The sequence below is a fragment of the Lepisosteus oculatus genome, chromosome 15, assembly GCF_040954835.1.
Source record: "Lepisosteus oculatus isolate fLepOcu1 chromosome 15, fLepOcu1.hap2, whole genome shotgun sequence".
In the NCBI taxonomy this organism is placed as follows: Eukaryota; Metazoa; Chordata; class Actinopteri; order Semionotiformes; family Lepisosteidae; genus Lepisosteus; species Lepisosteus oculatus.
Genome location: NC_090710.1, coordinates 32,779,567 through 32,791,840, shown reverse-complemented (window position 1 = coordinate 32,791,840; position 12,274 = coordinate 32,779,567). Strand labels below are relative to the sequence as shown.

General features: G+C 41.8%; 1 protein-coding gene across 1 annotated transcript in view; it reads left to right on the top strand.

The window, feature by feature from the left end:
* Positions 1-12,274, top strand: part of ptgfrnb (prostaglandin F2 receptor inhibitor b) — a 32,039-nt gene that overhangs the window by 8,664 nt on the left and 11,101 nt on the right. Inside the window, exons 5-6 of the mRNA XM_015364416.2 lie at positions 9,513-9,935; positions 11,861-12,256. Coding sequence (XP_015219902.2) covers positions 9,513-9,935; positions 11,861-12,256 — 819 coding nt within the window. The remainder of the gene's footprint in view (positions 1-9,512; positions 9,936-11,860; positions 12,257-12,274) is intronic.

Here is a 12,274-nt window from a genome sequence, read left to right as displayed (position 1 = left end):
GCTCTTTCATTTTGCGTGTATCTCCTATCTCTCTATTTTAACGTACGTTGCTTAAAAACATTGTGTTAGGAAAACAGGTGGGAACTATCCCGAAACCTGTCCATTATCCTCCTAAGTTTTCAGTTTTATTTTATTAGTTTATGGTGGTTTACTCTCTAGAAACACATCATTTGAAAACAATTGTAACAATTGCTGTAACTAAGGCATTTTAGAACTTGTTCCCCATGTTTCTGTGTAGTGATTAAGTTATAATCCTCTTCTTACTGTATTTGCAGTTCAGCCATTTTATCTCACTAGAGTGCTGCACAGGGTACTGACTTGACACGAGTTATGTGGAACTGGAAGATTAGTTTGCTTTTATCTGTCTCGTTGCGCTCCGCTTCTCCTGCACAGTAATAGGCACAGAATTATTGCCATCCAGGATATGGGAACCCAGATTTTTTATTTTTTATCAAGTTTGAATTCAATGCAATATAAAATAGTCCATGACATGTTTACAAAGTTACACATTATATTTCATCATGCAAAGGGACAAGTAAAGGTTTATTCCATGCTGAAAAGAGAAGAAAAGCAACACAAGGAGCTGTACGGCCCCACGGCCGAAACATTTTGTTTCTTTTCTTCTCTTTTCAGGAAGGAATAAACCTTTACTTGTTCCTTTGCAGCCTACGCATGCTGACGCAGCTCCCTACTTGAACTACTTATATTTAATCATGTCTACCATCAGCAATATCAAGAAGAAAAATAAAATCCTGCCTTTCCTTTCCAAATAAGTTGGCAGCACTACAGCATTGTCACATTGAAGAAGGGAAACTACAGAATTTAAGTGGAGCTGACCTCCAGGAGTGAGCAGACAGCAGCATCGTGCGACATCAGTGTTTTGCCGTGTGCCAGTTGAAATCGCAGTTGTCAATGCCTGATTCTCTCACTGTCCTAAATCATTAACTAAGTTAAATATTAATTTCAAATCTAATGTGGGGTAAACATAAACAAGAAGCTTAATTTTAAATCTTTCCAAAGATACAAAATTATCCCAGAGGAAGCTTGGGTCAAAGGTTTTTCAGTCTTAGCTTGTAACGACATGTCTCTCTGATCTAATTCAGATTGCTCTGTATTAATTACTTCGTCTTTTTTTTGCTGTTGCTAAGGTTTTTTTGCTTGATTAATACTGTGATTGAGGAATAATCCACCTACATACAGTACTTCCTGACCACAACGCATAAATTCAAACATCCACCCATAATTCCCACAGAGTAGCAGTGTACTATGAAAAGTACAAATGACTTCTATGAAAAGCCTTTTCTTCCACAAAGATCGAAGAATGGAGTTTATTTAAGAGTAAAGGGCACATATTTGGTTTTCGGTTTGTGGTTTCAGTTTGAGGGACAGGATATTGTGTGTTCAGGTGAAATTTTGTTTGCTAAACAAACAAGAGCATGGGAGGAATAGTGCAAGGTTTCATTTTAATCAGAAGGGAAGGAGACCAGATTATGAATGTGTGGGAGATAATGCGACAGGCTGTCCTGCTTGATGTTGCCTTTTGCAAGCTTGAAGCAACACCGGGACGTGGCGCATGAGAAGAAACATGCAGATTTCTGTTCACATCCTGTCTCTTATGGAGACATCCCGAATGTAAAAAATGTGAGTTACCAAGGAGTGTCAAAAAAACAAATGGAGAGTCAAGTCATGGAAACATAAGTGTTGTTTCTCTTTTATTTTAAGCAATTACAGAAGGCCTAATAGTAACACTCCTGAAAACCTCAAGGCAAGTTTGTGAGAAAGTATCCCCAGGGAGTTTCTTTTTCTTTGCATTTCACAGCCTGTGTAGATTTTGTGGAGGACGCCTCTTCTGTCTGCTGTGCTGTTGGAAGAGAATCTCCACTGTGAAGGTCCAGACGTATGGTTCAGGCAGAGTTGTGAAAAGTACTTCTAGCCATGTGACAAATGTGAGGGATTTCATCCCTTCAGCCCAGTTTACTCTTTTGGGTCTCTGTCCCACATGCTAGATACAAGACTAAATTCCCCAAGTTCGAAGTAAGCTCAATAGGAATGCAGGATTTAAGAGTAACTTGCATACACACCGGGAGAATGTGCCAAACCCAGGATCCCAGGACTGTTAGGCAACAGTACTGTGCATGTTATACAGTTTGAAAGTCAAACACACTGTGAGTGTAGTGATCAATTATTGATATTATGCCCAGCTTCCCCGAGACGGGCTCACCCATCCTGTCACGCATCCTTTTTCGAGTGAGTAGTATTTCATCAAAGACCCCCCTCAGACAGCTTTTCCATCTCTAATGAACTGCTTTTGGTTCTGTGGAACCTGGGGGGTTGTCAGGTATTCTGTGTGCTGTAGTTTAAATAATGACATATTAATTAATATTCAATTTATATAGTGCTAAACAAGTGTGGCATCCCTCGTAAAAGGATTTTAAATGGTCGGTTTAAAAAAAGTTTCCTCGGATCAAAGCTCTCCTTGCCAGTTGCTGTCCTTTCTTCTGTAGAAGGACAGATCTTACCTCTCTGATTGATTGTGAGGACGGAATTTGTTCCAGTTTCCTTTCTGTATCTTGGGAAGCAGTTTAGGACTCTGCGTGTGGGGTTCTAATGTAATAGAAGAGCTTCTTAATCCTGCTTTAACCCTCACCAGATGTCTTGCACTTTACTTGCATTCATTTTTTATGTCATTTATGCATTTTTAATCTATTTTATAGAAATTGTTTATATAGTTCAAGCAGATTTTTTTTCTATATGTATAGCCAGTGTCTGGTTATAAGCCTAAATTAGCAGCATTGTGAATGGCTCAGTTTTATTAGGGAGTTGCCTTTGCTAAAATAAAATGTGTTCCTTGTGCACAACTAGACCTTGTTAAAATTAGCAATCTTGACTTGCAGAGCATGGAGACACGAATATACTGTGTGTATATATACAACAGACGACTGAGACAGCAGTTTGGCTTTGTGTCATGAGTACTTTACACCATTTCAACTAAAAGGGATGATTCTGTACAATTACTATTCGAATGGCTTGTATAGAGAGAAAACACGACCCCTTGTAAAGATACAAAATTGGTTATAAACTGATGTCGGAGGATCTGTGGAGAAAACTGCTGCAGGACAGATAACCAATGAGAAGTCCATACAGTCTTAATATGTTTCAGATGTTTAATGGCTGCAAAGTTAATGGGAAGTTCTAAAAGGAAACGGTCGTTTTAAGATGGCGCCGACTAGGGCAGCCACGGTTTTTTGGTCTCGTGGAAAGTTATTAGATTTTATACATTTACACAATATTCGGTTTCTGAACAAATACAAAAGAAAGCTGCTGGGAGCATTAACTTCAGAACCTCATTTGACAAAGTCAGTCAAAACCAGAACAAGTCCAGACCTTCAGTTGTGCAGCTCAATTATGTGTGCTCTGATCAGTTGAAATGTGCGCTAAGAGAAAGTGTTAGTTCACAACAAAAAGAAACTTTCTGTATATTCCTGCAACTTGCATCTGCAAAGATGTTTGACACATACTCATTTATTCTTTTTGTTACCACATTTGAAACATCATTTCTGAGGGGAAAAAAAAAGATTTGCTAGGTTTGATTTGTGCCAGTACGATGAAACAAAAACAAAATGACTTTTCTTTCAAGTGAATCAAAGCAGGAGGTTTGAGTAACGTTTAGGTTATAAGAGGAACTGTTGAATTCCTCATTCAGTTTTTTTTTAAATTAGTGATAATTTTGCATTGTGTATTTTAAACTCATCAAATAGGCAGATCTCTGTTCTGTTTAAAAATGAATAACTATTACACAGTTGTACAGCTCAGGATGGCTAATGCGTTGTCATCTTTGAATCCTATCTTGATTAATACTTCATTAATAATGTGATCTTTTAGTACTAGAGTTTTCAATGGTCTTTTTAAGTATGTGTATATCACATAGAAATTAAATCCTAATTAGTTGTTTTTTTCTTTCAAGGCCCTGCCTCTCATCTTCGTGATTTCTCCACTGCCCTCAGCTCTCGTCTTTCTTCGCCTCGTCTTTAGGAATGAAAGGGAGAGTACAGAGTACAGACAAGAACTTCTAGCCCAGAGGGAGTGGTGGCCTTCGCTTTTATCTCTTGCGGTTGTACACGCTAACGCATGGCATTGAAAGGAGGCGCGTGCTCTCTGCAGAGGGCTCAGAAAGGCAGATCTCTGCAGTGGGCTTTAGAGCTCTGTGCAGAATAACTCAGACCAATATTAGGGTTTGTCTTGGTGAAGTTTTAAAAGGTACAAGTGAGTGACGGTAATGACTTGGTAAAACCTGCGTTCTTCTCTAAAGCTTAGAAATGGCCGTTCCTGCTTTAATGGCGTTTTCTCATTCAGTCACGTGATCTTAACTTTCTTACATGTGTTTTAAGGGGCCGGCAGAATCCTAACCATATGGATCCTTATTGTTTTACACACGGAAGTGTTTTAAAAGGAGAAACTGGAAACCGGCATTCAGACAATTATTAACAGTTGTGATTAAAATGTGATCTCATTGTTAATAAAAACTATAATGATAGAGTTACCTGGGTTCCTTTCAGAATAAGAAAGCTTATTCATTACTGTCAAAGCTTTTTGCTTGATCCTGAATTTTATGCATAGGCCCAGGTTCAGCTTCCACTGCTTTCAGTTTAGAGAAGGAAGTCAGGTGTCTCACCAGAGAGTAAGAGAGCTAACTGACCAAAGTCTGCTTCTTGTGTACTAAGATGGTTTTACAGCCAATCACCTGTGAGGCAGTCCCCCCCGCCTGGGGTTGTCATAGTGAAAGGCCTCCTGTTGGCGGACAGTCGAGAAGACACTCAAAGCCACTTCCCAACCGACTTGTGACTTTGCCCCTGCAAAACTCTCTGCCCATTGAGGAATCACTAACCAGATGGCTTTAAGGAATCTGTTCTCCCATTGTTTCTTGTCTGCTCTGGCTAAATTCTGCTGCAGTAAATGTAGAATTGCTACTTCACAATCCACTTTTGTATCCTATAATAGCCCCCAACTCACAACTTTTTATCTAGGGAAATGAACTTTTATGTAGTGCCCAGAGACTCTTGTCTAGCAAATACTGTACATTTGATACATCCATGTTTCTAATTCTGTAGTTCTGCAGTGCAGGAACATGAGACGTGAGCAGAGAGGACTCCTGATACAAGTACCTATATCCAGTATATAAACATAATTCAGTTGTATTAGTAAATAGTTTATCATTGAATCTTTTTGAGTAACCTAATGAGCATGGACTCCCGCAGAAAAGAAGGAGTCTGTCTGGGACTTGAGTTCCTAAAGTGTCCTTCAGATACTGAAATACTAGTTCAGGTTAAATCTTTTCCTAAGAAATGTTTTTGAGGTGGCTTGTGTTGCCATTGTGTGTGTAATCAGATATGCTTTTGTGACATTGTTTGGATTCATGAAGGTTAGCAAAAGCCTTTACTCATATTTGAGTGAGGATTGTTTATTTACAAAACGATCTTATTAGAACAGAGTTTTCAGTGAGATCCACCATAAATCCTAAAACATAAAGGTGTTCCTGGTAGAAATATATAACGGTGTATAGCTCTTTTTTTATTTTAGTTCGTAGTTGAAGTATGAGAGAAATTGTTTGATGAACACTTTCATTTCAAGATTGATCATGGCACATAATACATAACACATAATACAGTTTATAGGTGCTCTTCAAGGGTTGTAGATTTAAGAAAGCAATGTACATTCACATGATGAACAGGTATTCTAAAATGATCCACATGAAAGACGTTAATCAAGTATCGTTTAATATAATACAGTGCTGTTTATAATTTGGATGTCTATTAATCTCTCATCTCTTTCCCAAGAAGTCAACTTGTGTACTATACCTAACTGATACAACCAAGTAAAAAATAAAATCACTGTCAATAACTTTTTATTGGAGTTTGTTTTTGCCCACTCAAATAGGTTGTATTGATCCATAGAGAGTGACCTTTTCTGCTGTTTAGTGGGGTTTTTTTCTGCCAGTTAGCATCTGGGGTTTTTAAATCTCTGGTAAGATCTCAAAGTAGAGATAAAGCTTTTTTTCTCTAACTCTTTCTTGTTTTCATGCTGGCAAATAATTATGCCTTCAGACTCTTTATGGCCGTATCCCTACTGAGAACTGAGCTTTAGTACCTAAAATGATGCGTTGTTATGTGTTGGACGTAGTGATGTGCACGCTGGATTTTACACTTCCCCTTATCTCTCGAAGGGAAAGTTATTCCAAAAACAAAGCAAAGAGCAGAATTGACAGATTAGTGTACATCTGGGTGAGGCGACGCCTACCTACCAAGTTTCAGTTCAGTCTCGAGTTTCTGAGACTGCAGTAGCTGGTATTTCCAGAACAAAATGACTGTGGGTGTTATCTGAAGTGCTAGCTGGGGGGGAGATAAGATCTCTGGATGTCTGGGGGGTAATCTGATCAGATAAGTAGCCCCCATCTGACTAGAGATATTGCCTTTGACAAGGTATCAGGAAATCTGAGGCTGGAATGCTCCCAGATCTGATCAGCCCAGCTCAATTGACCAGCCCTGTATTTACAGAGGCTTTTGTAGCACAAAACAGGGATAGTGTAGCAGGAGAGAAGCAAAGAAGATAAGAGAGAGTAAGCTTTGGCACTGCGCATGATCTCCACCACATGGATTCTTCATTGGCAAAGCCCGTCTGCTGAGGGGACCTGACGGGAGGAGAAATACATGATTTCCCTTTTTAAATCTGCTAGGCAACAGTTGTCATTACGTATGTACTTATATATTCTTTTATAGGAACCTAAGGTTGTCTACTTTTTAGCATAGTTTAGATTGTGGACTTTCACTAATCCTTATTTATTTAATAAATGACAGTGTTATTTTTCAGTATAAATACACAATATGCATCAACCTCTGAGTGTGTTAGGTTTGTTGTTCAGAGTAACTGAAAGGGTAGGACTGGATGAAGTGTTCTGGGCTCTGGAACCCCAGCTGAACACACTCTGTCTGATTCTATAATGTGAACACAGACTGGACATATTAATCCGTGCTTTGTCTTTTTTTTTTCTAATTAAACAAATTTTAATTTTCTACTTTTTTTCCACTGTTTAATAATGTTAATGCTTTTGGAAACCCAAGAACATCATTTTCACCATTACATGGTGAGCAGTGTCCCAGTATGTTTGTACAGTTTTTAAGAAACAGTATTCCGGCAGGGTGTGTTTTCTTGGATGGGTTCCTCAATGCAGTAGGAAAGGGGAGACAAAAATCTGCTTTCTGCAGCCAGTGTATGGCCTGTAGGTTTAAGGGTGTTCTGAGATTATCGGTTTTCTCATCTCTTCTTTATCATTGGCTTTAGGATCTCATCCCAGGGAGATGGCTGCAATAGTTACCATGTGGATTAACGTATTCTCAGCAGAGACCGAGCATTGTGTAGAATGAAAAATATATGAATATGTGAAAATAAATGTTAAAAACAGCAGTTAAATCTGATTCTTTAATATTCTACAGTAATTTTCACAGAGAATATGTTAATGTGCGGATAGCTTTTCCTCAAATCAGCTTCAAGAGACAAAGATATGTTGCTTGTGCTACAGGGATGTTATGAAGATATTTGGAACCACTGATCCCTTCATGGACTCCCTCCCATCATGCACATGTATTCAGGTTAAGACTATATAAGGGTAATCACACCTTTCTTATTTTTGTCATACTAGCCTGGTTCCATATTGATAGTAAGATGGTGCCACTTATCCACAGAGGGTTATCTGAGGAATAAGCTCAACTTTAAATGCTTTAGCTTCAGCTATTGCTGGGTAAAGTACATTCAGGAATTCACATTAAACCAGATTGTTTTAGTATTGTAATGAAACCTTTTGTCTTGGGGGGGGCTCTCAGGTTTTTGGGCAGACAGGAGTTAGCTGTGCTTCCCTAACCCTGTGGAATTACAGAGAGGAAGAAACTCAAGATTACCAGAGAACTGCACAGTCCTGTAGCAACAACACAGGACGTCCTAAAGAGACTCCTACATCTTGTGTTTTGGCATTAGAAAATTGTTTATCTTTCCATTTGTTTGTCCATTAGACTGTCCTTAAATATACATTTTGCTTTCCAGCATTAAATATTTGAATATTGCTTCCTGTTATGATGCATTTAATGGTTACTTTGCTTGAGTTTCTGTAAATTTAAGTTTATAGTTCCTAAACTTTTCTTCACGTTACAATGCATAGCCACATATTCAGGAAAAAGGTTACATGAGCCATGAGAATTAAAAAAAAAAAAGTTGTTCTGTGGTTTTGTTGCAGCCAGGTACAATGACTAACAAATAGGATAGAGCGCTCTCTCCTTCCTGTAGAGGCAAGGGCTGTCCGTACAGAAAACAGTTCAAGGGTGGTGCAACGCTGGGGCCCTGGGATCAGGTTTGGACTTGGGGTGCGGTCTGTGTGGAGTGTGTATGTTCTCCCCGAATTCGCACGGGTTTCCTCCCACAGTCCAAAGACATGCTTGCAGGCTGATCTGGCGTCCTGTCCAGGGTGAGGCCGCCTTGCGCCCGTTCCTTCCCCTGTAACACAGCATTGCGCTGCATTAACACAGCATTGCGCCGCATTGGTTAAAGTGGTTCAGAAACGGGTGGGCGGATTTCATACTGAGCTTGTTTCTGCATTTCCCTCTTGCCAGCACTGGTGATTTATTTTTGGTTACCAGTGTAGGAGGGAGGTGTAGATTTAATACCGCAGCGATCAGGCGGACCGGGGGCCTGGTGCTCGGGCTGGTCTGGCGGGTGTGTCCTGAAGAAGGGGCTCTGCAGCGGCCCGCGCCGGCGGGAGGCGAGTGGGTGTGCCGCCTGCTGCCTGCTGTTGAGCCGCGGCTCCGTGGGCGGCTGGGGGGCGGCTTGGCAGCAGTCATGCCAGCGCAGCAGCAGGAGGAGGGGGTGGCGAGCAGAGGGGCGAATGCTCATTTAAAGCCATGCGGTAACCCCGGGCTGCTTTTCACCCACAGCATGGCAGTCTTGAAAAAGGCAACAACAATACTGCCATTTTTGGAACCGTTGGAGAAAAAAAAACAAAGCCCCCGACAGCATGAAACAGTACCTAAAACTCCAAAAATTATCTCTGAAAAATAAACAGCCCAGGCAACGGTGCGAGAGAGACTGAGAGCAGGCGGTGTGGTCAAGGCCCCGGGCTCGGAGCTGGGAGCTTGTGCTGCTCCTCGGCCCGCGAGGGCAGTGTTCGCTCGGGTTGCTCCAGCAAAATGCCCTGTGTTGTGAACGGGTGCAGCGTAAGCAAGTGTCAGCCGTGGAAATGAATCGTGATCTTCAGTGCCTCTTGGAAACGCTGGGTGCTCTGCTGGTCTGGACTCATCCGAATGGAAAATGCCTTTGGAAGTGGAGCAGAATGTGCCAGGTTACCGTGCCTGCAGTGTGTATTTTTGTTTTGTAAACGTGGACTTGTACTTCGTGTACTTGTGCATTATTCTTCATGAGTCGTATGTTAAGGACAATATCGATCCTTGTTTTTGTTGGTTTCTCACCCACAGAACCCTCATACAGTGTGATCCTTAAGCCTGTCCTCAGCGCTGCGTTCTCGGATGAGCCCACAGAGCTGGAGTGCACAGTTACAGACGTCGAGAGAGCCAGCGGAGTCCACATGACCGTCGCCTGGTATTTCGAGCAAGTGCTGCCTTCGGACGCGCCATCTGACACCAGCATGATCGCCTTGGTGGACGAAAACTGGGACCTCCAGGCTGGGGACAAATACGAAGACCGCGTGAAGGCAGGGCTCATAGTTCTCAGCAAGGTGAAGCCGGACACATTCAAACTGCAGATCCTCTCCACGCGGGACACGGACAGGGGGAGGTATTTCTGCACAGTAACGGCGTGGTCGCGGACGGCACAGGGCGGCTGGACGAAGCGCAAGGCCGTGGAGTCCGGTCGAGTCCCAGTGACCTGGACACAGGAAAGTAAGTGCTCTGGGGGTTTCTGAAGGGCGGCTGAAGAAATCGGAGCTTCCCGAGAGACAGCTCAGCTTTAATGGGTCTTGTTTTTCAAGTACTTGCTATAATAGAATGACCAGTTTATAAAAGCTAAAGATTAGAAGAACGTTTTGGAGTGCAGGAGAGTTGCTCAGCTGGTGTTTCTAAGGAAAAAGCTTTGCTTCATTTGAGACCTTTCCACTGTGCCTGTGCGGCTTTATAAATAAAACGTATTATACTGGGAATCTCCTTGCGAGCAACTCCACTTATGCATGCCTGTTCTAGAGGTGATTAACTCCTAACAGAGCAGATCATAGCTTCAGTCTTCAGTAATGTATTATTTAGACAGTGATAAGCTAATCCCAGAATGAGTAGGTGTGCAACCCACTATCATATTAAAACCTACATAATTACTTAAAACTGTAATCAGAGAACCTCAGCCTTCACTTCTCATGTTGTCTACTAATGTTTCCTTTAATATAAACCCATTAAAAAGAAATATTTTTTCAATACCTATATATTAAATTGAGAGTTATTAGGATTTATAGAAGGATAAATGTCAAAGTAGAACAAGCACTGCTGGTTTAATATATAAGGAACAAATGTGTATTGATATTTATATTCGCTCCACTTATAAGAAATGGCAGGTAATTCAGTTTGCAGCAGACATCTCCAAAGCTGGTGTATGGACTGGCGAGGCTTGTCAAACCCCATTATTGCTTACAAGCAAAGTGAAGCAACCAGGAAATTGAGAAAATATGCTCAGGTCCTAGTGCTGCAGCACACCTAGCCTGGGCTGGTCATGTTTTTGTCATTAATTAGAATACCTTAATATCTGAAACTAGTTTTATTTTGTTATCCTTGTTTGTTTTCCCCTGATGTAATAGGTGTCGCAACAGTATGGTGAAAAACATACGATGTACAATGTCTGAGTTGGCTTTAACAAATTAGATCTTAGTTTCTTGCATACATTATGTTAATTATTACAATATTATTCCCCTTACCTGTGGAGCTCCTGAAAGTGAACATAGTAGAAATGAGATATTGAGGAATAATATCAAAAACTAAGATATTTTATGACTTTTGGGAGCAGATCAAGTGCATTTTATCGTTGTGAACATTTATTCCCATCGTTGTCGACTCCTCGGTTGAATGTAGCTCATAATATCCCTTTGTTGGCAAGTGGACACGCGTGGCGCAGGTGGAAGAGAGGCAGTCGGAGTCCTGGACTGCTCTGGCCATGGTGTCAGGACAGCAGGCCGCGGGTCAGACAGTTTCTGCTGTCGGCTCGTATTTTTCTGCCAGAAAAACCTTTTTAGTTCTCTCATCCACTTGGTGGCTGCCAGCATTTTGTTTTTGAGGAAGTTTATGAAATTCTTTCATAGACTACGTTAGTGTATAACTGGTTCTTCAAAAAACTTTCTCTGATCTTTGTGTTTGTAAGATGAAGTGGATTTGTTTTTTTTTTAAATGTCATTTTTTAAAGACCGTTCCACTACCTTTAGCAAATACTTATTACATACCTTTACATTTTGTTCAAACATATCACGTTTTATAAATGACAGATTGATTTCACTTTATAGATCTCAGAGCCCTTCATTTTTTATCATGTCCCAGCTGCGTGAAGCCACTGCACTCCTTCTGGACACAAGGGCAGATGTATCAGCAATGAAACGCTGACCGATTCGCAGGGCAGCAGTTTATTATAATCCCGCTCACTTGATGTAGTGTTGCTCTTTCAGCTTCCAGGGTCTTAGAAGGGGGTTTTATTTTACGACCCCCTACTGTAGAATTTGTGTGTCCTCCATTTATGCTTCATCCAAAGTTCCATGCCTTGTTCGTGTGCCGGGATCTGTTCTGAGTAAATCTTCCTGAACGGGTGAGCTCAGGCCTGTCTGTGTCTTGCGCTTCAGACCCAGTGCTGGTGGTGGTCGCCACCACCCCGAAGGCTTCCAGAGATACCTTCGAGATGGGCTGCCGAGTGACGGGCAAGAACCTGCAGACCCCCAGCTACTCTGCGCTCATAAAGGTGGAGGAGTCCCTGGGGGGCAAGGTCCGGAAGGTCGTCTCTCTGAGTCGGGATTCGGTGATGCAACTGGAGGACGGGACCGACAAGGAGCGCCTGGACAGCGTGGTGCTGCTCAAAACCGGCCAGCAGGACTTCCGCTTCCGGATGTACGGCACCCAGCTGTCGGACGCGGGATTCTACTTCTGCGAGGCCACTGCCTGGACGCCCGACGCTGGGAGCACGTGGAGAGAGGCGGTCACAGCCGTTTCCAACAAAGTCCAAGTTTCTTTTGAGGACACGGGTAAGCATCTTTATCTCT